Here is a 19414-nt window from a genome sequence, read left to right as displayed (position 1 = left end):
TTAAGCTTTTTGGGTCATTTAATTGGGTTATTTTCTCAGTCTCTACCTGAGCCTCTAGTCTCTTTGGGTAGTTTTGTGTTATCCAACCTTTTGGTTATTGGCTGGGTCATTTTCACTGACAACTGAATCAATGCACACCTCCCCCATCCCGACACCTCAGCTCAGCACCTTAGGTCAAATTAACTCAGCACGGACTGTTTGAATTCGCCTCAAATGGAGGTAGCGGTTTTTGAGGCAAGGAAACCAAATGACCACAGGTAAGTTAGCATTCATCACTATTTAGCGTTAATGCTGCTGAAAATGCCACTGGCATAAAGTTGGCTTGACTTTGGACGTTCGATATTTGCAGATATGCGGAAATTAAGGAACTGTCTCTAAAGTTACATTCAACATTGTTAAACACAGTTCTAACTTCAATAGCATTTGAAGGGAATGACTTACAGTCATATATCCAACTGTAATGTGTTCATGTAGGTGTCAGCTATAACGCACAACTTTTAGATTTTTGATATTTAACAAAATAAACTATTAAATCATATATAAATATTGCCATGTATTTTATTACTGTATGGGCTCATGCACAAAATATACCATTATTTAAAGCTCAATAGCACTTGAACGGAATGACTTACAGTCACACAACCAACTGTAAAGTGTTCATCTAGGTGTTAGCTATAACGCACACCTTTTAGATTTTTGTTATTTATTCAAATAAGCCATTAAATCATATGTAAATTAGATATTAATTTCAATACAGAAATGGCTCATACACAAAATATACTATAATTTAAAGCTCAACAGCATTTGAAGGGAATGATGTACAATTATGAAGCCAACTACACAGTGTTCATCTAAATGTCAGGTATCACGCACACCTTTTCGATTTTTGATATTTATTAAAATAAGCTATTAAATCATATGTAAATTAGATATGAATTTCACTACAAAATGGGTCCATACACAAAATATACCATAATTTAAAGCTCAGTAGCATTTGAGTATAGCTCACAGTGTTAGACCTAGTTCATTGGTGAAAATGCAGAGCAGATGCCAGGCAACAAACAGGCTAAACTGACTATCTGTTAGCTGCCTTGTGTCTTCACTCACATACTGAAACTGTGTCTGTTCTCAGAACTAAACATAAACAAACTTTTTGAGAAGTTCCACATTTTTGTTTAGTATGTTTTTAGAAACTATAACTGATCAGATGTTTGTTGTACTTTGTAACAGAAAATCTTAAACTGGTTCTCTCTCAAGGACACATGGATATGTCTGCCCCTGCTCACACAAAAACACACATACACTACATCTTTCTGCCCTTCTCCTTCTCATAATGGATTAAAGGATTAAAAATGATTTTTTTCTTGTCTCTCATCTGCACTCTCACCCCCCCCCCCCCGCCCCCCCGCCCACACACACACACACACACACAACACACACATCAATCTCTCATTCACACAAATGTCAGGTTATTTATTTCACCTTTCTCTCTCTCTTCTCTGCTCTTCTCTTTTATTTATTTATTTTATTCTTTTTTGTTTTTTCTTTGCTGAAACACTTAGCTTCATCACCTATTGTATCCGTTCGTGTTCTTCTTCCTAGAAACAAAGTTATTTTTTCCTCTGACTCCTTGGCTAAAGACGATTCGATTGCAAAATTTTCCGTCGTCCTAGGCCATCAGATTTGCACGAAAATTGACCTGCATCATCTAGAGGCACTCTCAACAAAAAGTTATTCATAGAATTTTGATAAACCATAGCGTTTTCGAATGGTGCTTCAACAAATTTGACGAAGAATGCGCATTGAACTTGAAATTGAACATGAGGCTGTATCTCCGCAACGCTTTCAATGATTGTGATGAAACTTGGTACCTGTCATCATCATTAGGCCCTGAGGTTACCTGCAGCATTTCAGTGCACTGCCCCCTACTGGTCAGGAAATAGCAAAAACAGAATTTTGGCTTATAACTCTTGAACAAAAATTAAGAAAATCATCTGTTTAGATCAAGTGCTATATACTGAGTTGAACGATACCAGATTTTCATATGTCGGCCATTTTGGATGTCAGGCCTTTTTGAATTTAGACATAAAAAGCTGTATTTTACGAACGACTTTGTTATGAAACTTTGTATGTGTCTGTGGCACTATGCTCTGAATGGACTCAAAAAGTTTAAGGACAGCACCATCTTGTGGTCAATTATAATGCTTTTTTAAAATGCTAATAACTATTGACTCGTTTTGCCTACTGTCATGATACTGGTCTTGATAAATTCCATGGTTCATGCCAAGAACAATGATACCAATGATGTCATGATCGAGCAAACTTCCTGTCCACCATTTTTAAATGTTTTGAAAACCTACTTTTTCAAACTCCTCCTAGACAATTCATTAGAGTTTTTCTGCAAAATTAAATCCGATCACAGCTTCACATCATGCTGACATAAAGTTATGAACTATTCTTGAATGTCATGCAAACGAATTTCATGGTGAGCATACCAAAATGGATGTGAGCCTCAATTTCCCTAATGCTTTAACATATTCAGGCCAAAGTTAGTATATGTCATAGCCATCCTGACTTGAGGGTACCTGCACAATTTTGGAACACGCCACCTAGTGTTCACAAGATATGAAAAAAGCACATTTTTGCTTATAACTTCTGAACAATTTGTCATAAATTCATGACCATTCTAAAACAATACTTGTGTATCTGCTCACTTTGCCTCTTTCAAGGTTTGCCCCCGAAATTGCTGCTTGCAGCTATATATTTTATATTTATTTTTCTTTTACATGTTTATGCTAATAACTTTTGACCTGTAAGGGCTAGAAAAGTTTTTTCCTCTGAATCTTTGGCTTCTGCTGACTCAAAAGGACTCTATGGTTTTAATTTCTGCCCTACTAAATTTTCTACCATTATTATTTTTTGGAATTATCCAAAAAATTACTTTTTTGAAGTCTTCCTAGACCATTCATCCGATTTTCACGAAATTTGAAAGAGATCATCTTCAGACTATGCAGGCACAAATTATTAAAAGCTTTATGATAGACCAAACCATTCTCGAACAACATATAAATGAATCTGATGGTGAGCACACCAAAAGGGACGTGAGGCTATATCTTCACAACACTTTCGTGTATTCATATCAAACTTGGTGTTATATGCATCATGACTTGAGGGTACTTCAGAACAGTGCCACCTTGTGGACATGAGATATGAAAAAAAAAGCACCATGTAGTCTTAATGGGGCGCATTTCTGTCACTATTTCATACTCGTTCCATTGTCTGACAACAGAAACAGAAAAATATGTAAATGAGAACAGCTTTATTGGGAATTCGGCTGTACAATATTAAAATACAGCAGAGAAAGCAGGAAGTAAGCAAACATATATGAAGATCTGACACTAGGCATGGTGCAAGAGACCAATACGATGCAATGACGTATTGAATATGTTAATTAGTGTATGACATCATCTACCAACTTTTAGCAACTTTCCATTAAAAGTTGTTGGCAGTAGTACTCCTGTCACTCACTTTGACGTTATGGTGAAGAAGAATGAATGCCTGTGAAATGGAAATTAATCCAGCATGGCTAGAAAAGGTATCATGTATAAATTGGTTGTTTATTATTATTATTATTATTATTATTATTATTATTATTATTATTATTATTATTAATGGAATTTAAAAATAAGAAATAAAGAATATGTTTGAATGACATGAAAAGTCCTTGAACGTCCTGGAATTTCATTATGAACCATCTGTACGAAGCCTGTAAAATTAGCTGTGTTTGATCTTAAGTGAGTTCATTTCCAAATTCAGTTATTTATTCCTAATGTTCTGTTCATTTTTAGTACTCTGAGGACAATTTCCATTTGCATGATTTCATTGCTCTAGGGTAGATGAAATGTGTGGCACACTGAATTATTTGCTTGTCAATTGTATGATTGTTCTTGAGTTTTTCCAATAGCCAGTTAATAATTGTCATTAATAAAGTATTGAGAAGAAAATCTGGTTTGTCTCTTTATATCTATGTAATAATTTTATTTATATCTATGTGTTTCTGTAAATTTGGTTCATTTTGTGGATTTGAATCATGAATTAACACAATATTATGTGGTAGTGTGATACTATTTGGTATTGTGATACTTCAGTTGGTATAGTATTGTAAGATATGTTTATGATATCATGACAACCCTACACCAAATTAACTATAATTAACATATATGGACCCGATAATGATGATCCTTCCTTTTTTCATTCCATATTACTATTGAATGAAACATCAAATATTATAATCGGTGGAGACTTTAATACAGTTCTAAATCCAAAAATGGAACGCAATGTTGATGTATGATCCAGCTGTCATTGTGGCATCTATGTATTTGTATGTCTTTGCTGGACACTGTGGATACTGTGCTATCCCATAATGCAATGGGACTGGCACAGAAGAACTGTCAGAATCTGCACTGCATAATGCGGATTGGATTACATTTACATTTATTCATTTAGCAGAGGCCAAAGCAACTTACACATGAGGAAATACAAGCAAAAATTCATGCTTATAACTTATACTGATCAGCAGTTCTGGGCCCCCTGAAAAAATATTGATGTACCCTCCACACATATCTTATCATATATGATATGGGCATGGAGGCCCACATCTACTGTGCCATGGTACCTAGTAGGGGTTTCTTACGAAATAACAATAGAATGTTTTAAATGTTTATAAAATATTACATCAAAACACTGGTATTAAGCCATTCATAACTTCTAATGAAACATTGTCTAAAGTCCTAAAGCAATTATTTAAGATAAAGTAATAAAATAATAAGAAAAGACAAGAATTTAATAAAATAAAACTAATTTTAAAAGTACCAGCAATATAATCTTTTAGTCAGTGTGTTGTTTAACAGCTGAAGTAACCATTTAGAAACTGAAAAGAATGCAGTCAAATGTAAAATAAAATCACTTAAATGACTCATTGTCTTTATTATTGATTAAGATAATATGTTACTGCATAATATATTATTAAATAAAGCTAATAAATGTATCCATCCAAGAGAAGTGAGTCGTATTCACATTTTCTTGACAGTAATGTTATCGTAAAATGTATCACGTCAGCAGCAGGCAGGTCTATAAACCTTGTAACATGCAAATCCATTTTTTCCACGTGTTATACAAACCAGCTCTACTATATTTACATAATAGTGTAAAAAGTTGAGGACTCTGACTGCATAGTCATTTGGTCAGTGTGTGCCAGTACAGTAATAAGGAAATGATGTGACAGTACTGGCAGGAGGCGTGCAGGCAGCAGCTCCAATAGGTGTCCTATTCCCGTGAAAATAAATCCAGCAGCGAAATGATCAGGGCATGGCATCCCATCACATTGACATCCCTACAGTGCACTAACAGTGCACCCCCCCTGTTTGGCTCTGACTGAGCGGAAATAATTAATAACCATCAGACTAAACCATTTTTAGGGAGGGGAATGGGGATATTTGGAAAACTTCTTTCATGAAATTGGACGTTTTTGCTGTTTTCATTAAACTCTCATGCAAGCTGAAGCTGTAATATATATATACTATGATTCATAGAGTAGGGACCTATATAGCAAATCTACTGAATTTAGTGGGGCCTCCTGGGCAGTGGGAGCCCCTATAATTGTCACCATCATTCACTCTACTATGCTCTCTGTCATGCCTACAGGAAAAATTATTTCAATTGCTTAATTCTTCAATCTCCCATTTTTACTGGAGGAAAAAAGTTATTTAAATTAAATATTCTTATTACAAAAAAATCTCAAAGAGGTTTAGAAGCACCTAATTTTTTTTATTTTATTATCTGGCAAATCAATTGCAATATTTAGTGAAATGGATTAATCAAAGCAATAACATCTCATGGATACAACTGGAACAAACATTACCTACATTAAACATTAAACCTACATTAAGCATAACCTACATTTATTATTTGTCATTATTTTTAGATAAATAATTTTGATTATCGTGAATATTAAAAATACATATTTGCAATAATTTACAATACCGATAGCTGGACGTGAAACACAGCAAAGAATGCACTGTGGTGTAGAGACCTTTAGTGGCTAATTTCGATATTATAAAAATAAACATAAACAAACATATAAACTGTCCCGATAAACAAAATGATCTTTATTACATCTATTACAAAGATATGCATACATTTAAATCCAGGGTAGCCTAAAGCATTCATGAATGTACACAATGTGTACTTTACAGTGTCTGTCACGTCATCTCTACTGTGTCTCTGGCACCTTTGGATTGCGTAGGTTGTTGATGACTTCAGAAAGCATGTGGTTGCATAGAGCTGCATAAGGATTCAGAATTACAGCCTGCTGTCTAGCAAACTTGCTACCCAAGGCCGCTGCCCGCTCAAAGTCAGCCCTGGCATCTTCATCCCTGTGTGCCAGTCTGAGCAAGAGGCCACGCTGAACAAGAGCCTGGCAGGCTGTGTGGCCTGTGCCCTTGCTCAGTAAAATGGCCTGGTCCAAGTCCTCAATTGCACCTTAAAAAAAGGTTATACATATGTAGACAGGTTATACAAATATGACTTACTCTGGGATGAGTACAAGTCAAGACAGAAAATTCTATTTTATAGTAAATACAGTAGCCTCCACTAATATTGGCACCCTTGGTAAATATGAGCAACGAAGGCTGTGAAAAATTGTCTTTATTATATAACCTTTCGACCTTTTGTTCAGAAAATTCACAAAAATACTCTGTACTCTGCTCTCATGGATATCAAACAATTGCAAACACAACACAGGTTTTCAAAAGAATTATCTTTGTTAAATATGTGTGCAACAATTATTGGCACTGTTTAAGTCAATACTTTGTGGTACCTCCCTTTGTCAGCTCTGAGTCTTCTCCTATAATGCCTGATGAGGTTGGACAATGGATCTGAGACCATTTCTCCATAGAGAATCTCTCCAGATCCTTCAAATTTCAGGGTCCACATTGGTGGACCCTCCTCTTCAATTCACCCTACAGGTTTTCTATGGGTTTCAAGTCAGGGGACTGGGTTGGCCAGGGCAAGACCTTGATTTTGTGGTCAGTAAACCATTTTTGTGTTGATTTTGATGTATGGTTTGGATCAATATCCTGCTGGAAGATCCAACCACGGCCCATTTTAAGCTTTCTGGTAGAGGCAGTCAGGTTTTCATTTAATATGTGTTGATATTTGATAGTGTCTAGATGACTATTTGGCAGAATAACCTCTGGCAGAAAGACAGCCCATCTGACCATAGAACCCAATCCCATTTGAAGTTCCAGTAGTGTCTGAAGATGCTTGAGTTTGTTTTTGGTTGAGTAGAGGTTTTTCTTGAAACTCTTCCAAACAACTTGTGACTTCGGATTGTAGTTTTGGAGACTTTCGAACCCCAAGATGTAACTAACTTCTGCAATTCTCCAGCTGTGATCATTGGAGACTTTTTGGCTACTTGAGCCATTCTCTTCACAGTGTGTTGAGACAATATAGACACATGTCCTCTTCCAGGTTGATTCATAACATTTCCAGTTAACTGGAACTTTTTAATTATTGCCATGATGGTGAAAATGGGCATTTCCAATGCTTGTGCTATTTTCTTATAGCCATTTCCTATTTTGTGAAGCTCAACAACCTTTTGCTGCACATCACAGCTATATTCCTTGGTCTTACCCATTGTTATAAATGACTAAGGGAATTTGGCCTGTGTGTTACCTCATATTTATACCCTTGTGAAACAGGAAGTCATGGTTGAACAATTTCCTGTTCCTAGTCACCCAGGTATACTAAAATATATATATATATTTTTTTAAATATCACCGGGAATATACTTAAAATATATTTTTCTCATATGAATTCATAGGGATGCCAATTATTGTTGCACACCTATATTTAACAAAGGTTTTTTTTATTTTTATAAACCTGTGTTGTGTTTGCAATTGTTTGATATCCATGAAAGCAGAGTATTTTTGTGCATTTTTTAACAAAAGGTTAAACTGTTTTCATATTTACCAAGGGTGCCAATATTAGTTGAGGGCACTCTACAAAGAAATTTACCCAAGGTGGAAGTCTAATAATTTTTGTAAGTTAGATGCTGTGAATTTTACTGAGCCTTTATGTTCTATTCAGATATATTCTGACCAGAGTGTAAATGTAAATTAAAAGTCTATAGAGTATTTTTTAATATTACACAAAAGGGAAATATTTACTCCCTGTCTCTTTACCTTCCCCTTTTATTTGCTTTCATATATTTTGTTGGAGGATATGTATGCATGTAAAAGGACTGTATGCATCCATTTCATAAACATTGCTTATGTTGCTAATAGCGGACATGAATACTGTATACTGTATATAATGTGTTGGATTATTATTATTATTATTTTTTACACAATTGTATAACTATTAAATTACTTTTGGGCAATAGGATATCCATTGATATGTAATAAGCAGAACATGATGGTTAAGCAGTTCACACGACAATCATAGTTCATACCTACTGTTATGTAATAGACATTATGAATTCTTCTACATTCTGATTACTCTTGAAGGCAATTCAGACAACTAATCAGTGTTATGTTTGTTATTTAGAAAAGTAGGATTAACGAGAACATTATGTGCATTATAAATATTTCATTACATCAATACGTAGCACCCTTCCAATAATATATGTATTACAAATACAATATTTGCTGTTATATTTATATGTTCATTAGTTTCAATTTTCATAATTATTGAGTTCCATAAAAATGATTATTGGTAAGTACTAATAGTATTCTTAGAAAGATCACAAAGTCTGTTAAATAAGTCATTGAATAAGAAATAAGGTTTGAAAGACTATTCAGCTAAAAAGAAGCAACCTACTATCAGTATCTCCCTGTAGACGTTTGGCCTGAGCACGGTTGTTGTAAGCTGAAGCTCTTATGGGAAGTATCTGGATGGCCTGGTCAAAATAATTCAGGGCTGTCTTCAAATCTCCAGACTCAGCAGCAGAAACACCCTGCAGCTCCAGATTCTTCACCTTCTTTAGCAGATTAGGGTCAAATGAACAGTCTGCAGAGAGAAAATCAGTGATGTATACAATTCAATAATTACTCATAGCAAATGTTGTATACTTTTAATACATGCATCCAAATACAGAATACTGGTTTGCAAGTGGTATACATAAGTTTACTAAGAAGTTTGTTAAAGATGTGCACTATGTTGTTAAATTGAGGCATAACATATGACATAGAACATTTCTTTTAATATAAAACCCTGGACATACCATCATCTGCAAGGTCTTCCTCTTGGATTAAACCAGGGATGTTTCCAAAAGGGCTTGTAGGGTTTAAAATTGTCCAAAGAACTGCCCTGTCATTCTCTGACGCCATTTTATTAGTGAGAAGACTGAAAGGGACTCACAACTGAAACAAATGTATTTAAAAGTACTATATGCTGTTTTATATGCAGGAGAGGGGTGTTCTTTTCCTAATGTTTTCCAGACCTCCACTGTAGCCAATCAGAGCAGGGGGTGGAGGCAGGACTTTGAGCTCATGCACATCTGTATTTAATTAATTTTGCTAAGCTGCAGGGTGCATAGACAAGAATATACGTTTTAAATGTTTTTTAAATTGTATTTATTTATTTATTTATTTCATTATTATTATTATTATTTTTACAAAGTTTATCTGGCTAGCATCAGAGCATTCAAGCTTTATTCAAATTTTGCACAGTTCTATGATAAACTTTGATAAGTCAGATAAACTTGACCTTGCAAATATTTTAAAATAACAATTAAAACCAATCATTAATTAAATAACTAGCATGCCATTAAACATGGTTGACGTAGCACAGTTGAAAAACATAGGCTAATATTTTCAGGGTTATTTTTACCCTTTGAAAATGTCAAATATAGCACATTATAAACAAATATGTCAACATGATATCTCCTTTATTTATACACAAGAAGTGTTCAGAAATGTATTGCTAAAGCTGCTAAAGTGGTGCTTATATATAAACTTTGAAGTAAGTGACTCAAATAAATCATATATCTAAGATGAAAATGTCAGATTTTTATCAAAGGAGACGTTTAAAACATCCAAAAAACTAAGTAAGCAACTTACAATCCAGTGGGCATTACAAACAAGTAAGCCAAAGCTAACAAAGATAGCAGTGCATTTAGTGTCATGTAAACTGGACTGTTATTTCACATTTTTGCTTTTTCTAGTGTACAGTAATTGTTTTATGGATAAATATATTCATACGAACCTTCATTCAATCATGTGTTAATTTTTAACACACCTGTGTGTCTAGTTAAGGACAGCACATTTTGTGCTGCTTTCAACACAATCAGGGTGTTGGTACATTTAACACAATCAGTGTCTAAGTACATTTAACACATGCTGTGTGTTTGTACGTTTCCACACAAAGATGTGTTAAAAAATAACGCATGTGTTTATACTTTTTGCCCTACAATTATCCTAAAATACAATTTGTTTGTATGTTAGAATTCTACTAAAATGCTCACAAAATAAACAAACAAATGAAATTCAGGTGACATTTATTTAAATCATTAAAACATTTGTCAGATGTAAGAATTGGAATTGATGCATCTTCTTACAAATCTCCCTGCCATCTGGGAAGATAAGAGCCCCACTCCCTTCAATATGAAAAGCTGTAAAAGAGCAAAAAGAGTGTTGTTTAGTTGTTAGCTACAAAATATCGACAAATACCTTTGGGCTTCAACTGAGAAATTGCGTTACAGAATCCCAAATTGTGTAATTTTGGAAATATGACTTCCACTCTCCTAATGAACAAAATGGAGTGGTAGACTCACCAGGAAAATCTAGTTTACTTTTTTATTTTCTTAATATTTAAAATAACTATTTATTTTCCAGCCTTTAGAACCTCACCGCCAGTTTTTTTTTTTTTTGCACAACCTAACTGAGTCAACCAACATTACAGAGAAGCATTACAACCTAAACCCCCATCCACACATTTTGCCATGTTAACCTTGTGAAGAACTTTTGGTCTCGACATTACTGAGCTAGCTAAGTTCCGTTAGCCACTGACTATCTGAACCTGTTAACCAGCATTAACATTCACAGAATACATGAAAAAACACGGCCCTAACCCATCCTCCTAATGCTAATTACTACAGCTTGCCTTGTCCAAAACACTTGCTAAATGTAGTCAAGGGTAACCCACTCTCTGTATTACATCATGGTGAATAGCTGTAATGCTATGTTATCATTAACTCTCAAAAAGGTAATAGGAATATCTAACATTACTGTGAGTTGTATGCTAAAGTAATGTTATCAACTCGGGTAAGTGTCTATGTTAGCATCACTCATCCCAACTGGTCACAGCATCCAGCTAGCTAACCCTAACTCATAGCCTCAGATAACATACAGACCCAGAGAATTATGACATAACCTCAGTCCATATTTCACAGCCAACAGAAACACATGACACTAGTAGTGTAACACCAACAGTACATGATAGCAATACATGATATTCACTTTTGAAGTCTTTGCGATAGGTAAAATTAATTATCATTTGCTGAGTTACTGTTTTCCAGTGAATACATTATCGAGAGCTCCCTGCCAAAATATCACAAACTTGGCCAGGCTCTTTGAGCAGCATTAACCCTAAATAGTGATGAATGCTAACTTACGTGTGGTCATTTGGCTCTGACTCTGTGGTCACAGTCGATGAGTTGATTTGACCCAAGGAGCTGGGCTGATGTGTTGGGGTGGGGGAAGGGTGCATTGATTCAACTGTCAGTGAAAATGAACCAGCAGTTGGGTTACACAAAACTACCCGAAAATAACCCAATTAAATGACCCAAAAGCCTTAACCCAGCTTTTGGGTAGAAAAAATAACCCAGCATTTTTTGTGTATTTTTTGGAGTGTATACCACCCCAACAGTGACTGACAGGGGTGCTTCTCATTTCTTATTTATGCATCCTCATTTCCTTTCCTCACTTCCTTTTCTTGCGTCTTAGCGCCACCTCCTTACGAATCGAGGGAAGGATGCAAGGGGTGCTTCTCAATACTCAAATTGATGGTTCCTCCTTTCCTCACTCCTCCATCCTCCAGCCTGTGACCCAGAAATCGATCGAAGTCAGCCATCTTGAAGGACATATCAATTCTCTAATTGCACCACAAGGAGTTGAGGAACAAGGATTGAGGAAGCCTCCAGAGGAGCTAGGAGTGAGGATACACAGGTGTATCCTATGTGGAAGTGTATCTTGTTGAAAAACCTGACGCGCGTATAAATCCTCCTCCTTAAATCTGCCACAATCTCAAACAAAAAGTCCTTTGAAGAATTTTGTGTGAAATATATTTAAATAATAATAAGCATAAAACGAGTATTGTAATTAATTGATCCTTGCATGTTTGGATATGCAAAGCTGCACAAAAGATGTGATAATTTATGTATTGTTCAATAATTCATTGTTGAATAACCCAGATATTTCACATACTATCAGTGCATTTTGCTTTAATAAGAATGCTGTTATTAACCAAACTCCAACAACATAGCAGCAGATCCCTGAAGTGCAGTGAGGTAATCCAGCTGAGCACAGTCATCATTAATTGATGTCACTTTGAAGTGACACTTGAGAGAGAGAGGAGATTCCATTTGACTTGCTTCCATTCCTCTCTCCTTGCATCTCATCCTTGCATCCTTCTCTGACATCCTAAGGGGGTGGAGCTAAGACATGAGGAAAGGAAGTGAGGAAAGGAAATGAGGATGCCCAAATAAGAAATGAGAAGCACCCCAGTTTTCTGTGCAAGTCATCGGAAATGCAAATCCAATGGGATTTTAGTGATGGGAAGTTCGGATGATTTTACTGACTCGGATCTTTGAATCTCGTTCAGCAAAATGAACGTATCTTTTTTCAAGTCGCTTCGTTCATTTCAGCAGAATATAATTAAAATGTTACATGTTAAATTCCCCAACACATATAGTATTTACACAAATGTTGATCACATTTGGAATAAAAAATAAACTATAGGCTAATGCAGCCAACGCCAAATTATGAGAAACATAAATAATTAAATGAATAGCTTAGCTGGACTTCAGGCGATGCAGTCTGTTAGTTCACCTCACCTCCAGATCCGAGTCGTTCTTTCTTTTGTCACGTCTGTTCCCCAGAAACAGAAATGATTAATTCACGTCTGGAGTCTTCGGGTTTGAGTCGTTTGTTCATCACGAAGGCTGAATGCAGTGGGGCTGTGACTTGATGAACGAACAACTCGAACCCAAAGACTGGAGAGGTGAACTAATCATTTCTGTTTACGGTATAGGGATGTTGCAGCCCATGTGTGGTCAAAAATGAGCGAATCACTCTCTGAGACAACTCATTGTTCCCAAGTCATATTAAAGATCCGTTCAAAATGAACAAATCGTTTATGAACTTCCCATCACTATGGGATTTGCGATTCCGGTTGAATGTTGTCAGGATGCTTACGCGACGCTGAGGAAGTGAAATAGCAAACGGGGGTAATTGCTATTGCTATTTCAATATGACAGGATCATAACCTATAACACAGGGGAAATGCAATAGCAAATGGACTGTGCATTTCCATTGGAAATTTTGAGACACTGTACATTCGTTAAAGCGAAAATGCAAATGGTTTGCATTTTCGTTTGCATTATGTCACAATTTATGCGTCCACAAATAGGAAACGCAATTGCAAATACAGTTTGCAATTGCTTTTGAAAATTGTCCGCAAAATAGCTACTTCCATACACTTGCATATAAAAATAACATTTTAGAGCACTCAGAAAGGCTGCTACATCCTTACAGAAAAGGGTCCTTCACTGTTCTCACTGTAGAGGGCGTGGCACTCGCGTGGAACTGGGTTATAATCACTTCAGTAGGGAGTTTTAGATAATCTACTACACTGCTGTTGATGACGCCCCATACTCCGCCCTATTTTTCACGTCACCAGATTAGGATCTCAACTTGCGCTGCCCGCTACATCAGTTCAGGTGATCCAGTTTCATCTGAATTATACTAACGCTTTTTTCCCCCTGGGGAAACCTTTCTAGGTAAAAGAGCAGGAAGCAATTTTGTGCTGGCAGTCGCGGACAATCTCAAAATAAGATCATCATCCCTGTTTTCCCACACAAAGGTACAAGACCGACTCCTTTAGAATTTCGCGCGTAGACTACTATTGGGCAAGAAAGAGAAGAGACAAAAAGGCCAGTTTCTGTGGCGGAAAACGGGAACCTGGGGTTCAGAGGTAGTGACGCATTTAAAACGAATTGTATCTTCCATCTCATTTTCTTTACTGGCTCACCGGAGAGACAGAGGAAAAGCAAAGTGGAAATTGTCTATCGGGATCTCTTGAGCTAATAGTTGCGATCATCTGAATTTGCTTTAATTCGCTATTTCCATTTGACTTATCAAGTTCGCGATCCAGGCGATCGGTTTTTGATTACCTGGGCTTTGTGGGCGGATCGAGCCCATAGAAAAGTGAATCGTGCCGGAGTCGCTGCTAAGGTGCTTCACAGTGCATGGCTTTGTGACAGATATTCCGTTGAACTGATCATCGACCGGAGCTGAACTTGGTATATTTTTCTAAAGTGCTCGCGCCTGTCCACAGGATTTTCAGTGCACGGCTTACACCATGGCAATGCAGGCCAGTTCATGGATACTCTTAGTGGTCCTTTTGAACACACCAGGTAAGTACAGTTGCGCTCTCAGTCATGCCAAATATCGATTTAAGGTTCGATTTGAGAATTTGTTAATAAAAGAAATCATTACCAACTTTTATTTTGCGCGAAATGCAATATGACAGTCACTTAAACCCACCTCCCTTTATGCGCGTGTACATTAACTTGAGTGGGAGGACACAGCGAACTGAAATGTATCAAATGTAAGAGACAGACTGAACGCGAGCCCCCTGGATTGGCATTCAGTGCAGGAGGAAGATGGCGACAGTGATGCGGCACGACTCCATCCAAAAAATATGATGGCCGTTAAGAGAGAGTCGTCTGAAGCGTCTGGAAAGTGCTTTCCTATGATTAATTCTTCAGTGTTCTTGTTTGTTAATGGCTCCACTCTTTCAGAGTAATTCAACACAGTACTATATATTATACACAATATTAAAGCCATTCATTTTTTCACACACTTTTATTGGATTGTTAAGGGTTTTACTTGGAACCATCTCTGTTTAGGAAAACAATCTTTTTTTTTTTTTGTATGGACCTTTTAACGGTTCTCCTAGAGGGACGAACTAAATAACTGTATAGGGTGTTGGATGAACCCGTTTTTCAGGAGTTCTACCTGATCTACAGTTTAGAAATGTAGTCTAGGGGTTATCTCTTTAGGTCCAATAGTTTTTATTTGTTATTGTTGTTATTATTATTATTATTATTATTATTATTATTATTATTATTATTATTATTATTACAGCAGCTGTTTTGTAAAGTTTGTTAGTGACAGATTAAAGTAATAAACAGTGTGCATTAAACCTAATATCTATCTATCTATCTATCTATCTATCTATCTATCTATCTATCTATATAAGGAGTCAACAGGCTTGAATCTCCTTTAATCTGTAGTTATCTCCTCATTAGATTCGCTTCTGCTGGCTTTGCTTCATGTGAAAATGAGAAAGCAGCAAATGGATCAGTGAATGTGACTCAGGTGTAGAATTCTAAACAGCTAAGATGTATCTAGTATTTGAGCAGCACTGTCCCGCTGTCACTTTCCTCTGACACTTCAACAGTAAACCCATTTTCCTTAATGAAGCTACATGTTTTAATAAACCACTCTTTTTAACCACATTTCTCAATCAATACCACACCTATCCCTCTGACTGCTATTGCTGTAAACAAAGTGAAGTCAAGGCAGGTCCTTGGGCATGAGAGGACTTGCCGTTGCTTCTCAGTCAAATGTAAATGAACAGATTCCAATCTCATTTAACCTTAGGCAGATGATTTCTTTGTTCAAAACAGACATGAAATGGTGGATGGAGGATGAGTCAAACTCATTAAAGATTGCACCCAGTTTTTATTCTCATGCAGTCATATCCAGAGTATTTGTACTAAAAGGAATTAAATTTTACAAACTGGTCCTTATGGGCTTTTTCAGCATTGTTTTTCAGTGTCTGTAATTCTTTGCTGAGCCACAGCCTTCCCTCTCCCATGATTAGTTCAAGCCATTTAAATTACAGGCAATTTGTTTGCAAGCTATGACTTGTGATTTTAAAGCTGTAGAAATGTAAATCCACAGACAGACACAGCTGGGTGAGGCTGTGAGCTTGCACAAAGAGGCAATGTCTGAGATCTGTACAGCTTGATCTCTGAGTACACAAACCTAGCCGCTCCCCATTGTCAAATCCAGCATGCTGAGGATTGTGTACAGTAGTACTTGTGTACAAAGCATGTATTTAAATAATCAGGATGAAAACTGTCTCCTGTAATTAGCAGTTAGAGAGGCTAATTTTTGGCATATACTCATTATTTGTCTCAGAAACAGAAATTTGTGTCAGAGTACAGAAATTGCATGCTGCATCTTGTTTTAACACTCAGTGGTAAACATGGTTAGAGGATCTTACATTTATGGAATTTGGCTGACACCTTTATCCAGAGCGACCTGCATTTATCTAATTTTATACATTATTATACTATAACTAAACAGTTGAGGGTCTTGCTGAAGGGCCCTGCAGTGGCAGCTTGGCAGTGCTGGGATTTGAACTCATGACCTTCTGATCAGAAGTGGATTTCACATATTCAATATTAAGTTCATGGCTCAGTCTTATCAAGGTTGAACATATTATCAGGATAAGGTACTTGTGATTCGGTCAGTAATTAGGACTGGAGATTGCACTTGGCATTCTAGTCTGTTGACAGAAGCGTAGGAGTCAAGCCAGATTATTTATGAACTAGATATGGCTTGTATGGCAGATGTTCTTTCAGATTCAACCTCCATTTCCATTTTCACTTGTTCTTTAAAAAGGAAATTCCACAAGCATATATTTATAGTCCCTTTCATGCACCTGGCAAGGTTGTATACAAATTAGACAATTCATATTAGCTTAAGTAAGAAATGTAGGTTATTTCAGGCCAAACAGATGTCAAGTGGAAAAAATCTTGTTATTTTCCTGATTTGGCACATCAGCTGAAGATATCAGTCAACATTTTCTAGGTTTTTCTTTGGTCGCTATTTTGGGATTTTGTGTCATTAAGTTGTTTATCTTGTATCAGTTCACTGAAGTACCACATTTCAAGGTTTATCTGTGTGTGTTTTGGAAGTGGTTGGGTTAATTCTCTGAGGGCAGTGTGGTCTGATACCCTTAAAAGTAGTTCCATAAAGAAAATTGATTTAGACCACACATTTTAATGCACACTCCTTTTACTTTTTTTTTTTATTTACAAAGTATGAACGAACGTTGCTTCATTTGAACAAAATCCTGGATTGCATTTGAGCCCTTTCTGTGCGAAAATGTTACAGCCAATTACCTTCAATTACAATTTAAAGATGTAATTTTTAATATAGAAAAAAATTGGAATTCAATTTTGGAACAGATGTTGCAACATGTCAAGGGTCTTTCTTTGATCAGAAAGTCTTGTCTGATTTGTGTGCAGATGATCTTTTGGCTCATGGTGTTGATCAGGATTAGTTTCTGGCCAAGGCAATCACATTTTAGGTCCTTTGAAGCTGTTCAGTCAGTGAGCTTTAAGAGAAAAAGTCAGGGATGTTCTGAAAACTTTTCACCATGCTTTTTTATTTTTTAAATTTGTGTCTTGCCAGGTTTTTTCAAGCTGTCATGATGAGCATTATCATTAATGTTACCAGATAACAGGATATTTTTCACAGTCTGCACAGGAAGAATGGGAAATACTGTTATAGACACCACTGATTAGGGAATGTGTAAGTTGCTAATATTATTTAACTTTTGTGATACCTGCCCTTTACAAGTAAACGCAGGAATTCATTTGTCATCTGAGAAGTGCTGTTATTTATTTATTTTTTTTAAAAGGATTATGCTGAAGGCTAAGATTTAGTGAAAGTTTTGACATCTTTTGAAAATGTTAAATCAGTGAGATGTAGAGGAAAGGGAGAAATGTTCACCATTCTTTTATTACCATTTGACCACAAAATTTATGTTCCAGTGCCATTTGTGATTTGAGATTTACTTAGCTGGATCACCTAAACAAAACATAACTGGATCACCTAGACACCACACACATACAAGACAGCAAATGGGAAACATTCAGCTTTCCTTCATGGAAGGGGAACTTCTTGTTCTGTGGCACTTGTGTTTACAAGCAAACACAGGAATTCAGTAATTCACCTTCACTCAGGTTGAGGTCAATGATTTGGCCTATTAAAATCAAGCTCTTTTGAAGCACTAAGTGATATACAAACTGTTGTGACCTTTACAAGAGAAGCCAGACCAGCAATGTCTGTGGGGTGTAAGAATGTATTAAATTGTCAAGAATTTATTTTATTATTATTGTGGTGGTTTAAAACCCCCCCAAACATCTGGCTTACATGGATTCAGAGATTGCTCTTCACACATTTTCTAAATACTCGTTTTGACTTCATTCAGATAAGATTTTAAAGCAATAATTGTAACATTCTAGCAAGTACAGGAATTTTTTGTCTAAGTCGCTTCATCCTGTATTTTGTATGTCTTGTGTGTGTGATGGTGAGCTACTGATTTAACCAGTTGATTAAAATGTTTATGAACCTTAAAACTGATTTAAAGAAAGTGTCACCTGGTGCAGATGTTCACACAACTGAGATGTTAATTCAAGTAATGTAGCAGAAATTAACAGGGAAGAACATTTTTAAAGCTTATTTTAGCAGTTTGTTTGTGGATATAATATTTGGGGAAGTGTGTGTGTGTGTGTGTGTGTGTGTGAGAGAGAGAGAGAGAGAGAGAGAGAGAGAGAGAGAGAGAGAGAGAGAGAGAGATTACAGAAGAGATCCTAATATAAGATAATTAATTTCCATCATTCATCATACAGAGGTTCAGTCATACGGAGCCTCAATTGCTCACCTGACTAGTGGGTTGATTAGCAGAATTATGTGTGACAGGACAGGAAATCCAGTGAGGTGTATAGTGCAGTGCTCCTGCAAAGCTAGTATTGCTTTCATTTATATCATTGAGATTATTATTTTTTAATTAAGATCATTTATAGAGTTATAACAAACTTAATCACTATCTGTTAAAATTTATATATATATATATATATATATATATATATATATATATATATATATATATATATATATATATATATATATATATATATATATATATATATATATATATATATATATATATGCAAGCTTATGGTACATTTTATATATGTGGAGAAGTTTGCTGGGTTGTGCTCAATTACCTGTAATGTATCACACAGCTTTTAAGACTTTGAAGGAGGATT

The 19414-nt window shown here is 35.9% G+C and overlaps 2 protein-coding genes across 5 annotated transcripts in view; one reads left to right on the top strand and one right to left on the bottom strand.

Moving 5' to 3' along the window:
• Positions 1-6146: 6146 nt before the first annotated feature.
• Positions 6147-9510, bottom strand: ttc36 (tetratricopeptide repeat domain 36). The gene is made up of 3 exons (XM_017465319.3): positions 9284-9510; positions 8881-9069; positions 6147-6540 (listed from the first exon to the last, which is right to left on the bottom strand). The coding sequence occupies exons 1-3, from the start codon at positions 9387-9389 to the stop codon at positions 6272-6274; spliced, it is 564 nt and encodes a 187-aa protein (XP_017320808.3). The 5' UTR covers positions 9390-9510; the 3' UTR covers positions 6147-6271.
• A 4454-nt stretch (positions 9511-13964) lies between these two features.
• Positions 13965-19414, top strand: part of nectin1b (nectin cell adhesion molecule 1b) — a 304891-nt gene continuing 299441 nt past the window's right edge. For 2 of the 4 annotated variants that reach the window (XM_017465298.3, XM_017465297.3), the window contains exon 1: positions 13965-14695. In XM_017465298.3, the coding sequence (XP_017320787.1) occupies positions 14641-14695 (55 nt within the window). In that variant the 5' untranslated portion in view covers positions 13965-14640. The remainder of the gene's footprint in view (positions 14696-19414) is intronic. The other 2 variants (XM_017465296.3, XM_053678054.1) reach the window with 1 other exon arrangement.

Source organism: Ictalurus punctatus, chromosome 4 (genome assembly GCF_001660625.3).
Source record: "Ictalurus punctatus breed USDA103 chromosome 4, Coco_2.0, whole genome shotgun sequence".
NCBI classification, from domain to species: Eukaryota; Metazoa; Chordata; class Actinopteri; order Siluriformes; family Ictaluridae; genus Ictalurus; species Ictalurus punctatus.
This window is presented reverse-complemented; position numbering and strand designations above follow the sequence as displayed.

Bases quoted from the DNA above. Each gene is read 5' to 3' on its own strand.
- ttc36 (XM_017465319.3), bottom strand. From the start codon at position 9,389: ATGGCGTCAGAGAATGACAGGGCAGTTCTTTGGACAATTTTAAACCCT. The intron at 9,070-9,283 runs GTATGTCCAGGG...TTCTCTCTGCAG, and splicing joins GGAAGACCTTGCAGATGATG to ACTGTTCATTTGACCCTAAT. The intron at 6,541-8,880 runs GTAGGTTGCTTC...CCTTTTTTTAAG, and splicing joins TCTACAGGGAGATACTGATA to GTGCAATTGAGGACTTGGAC.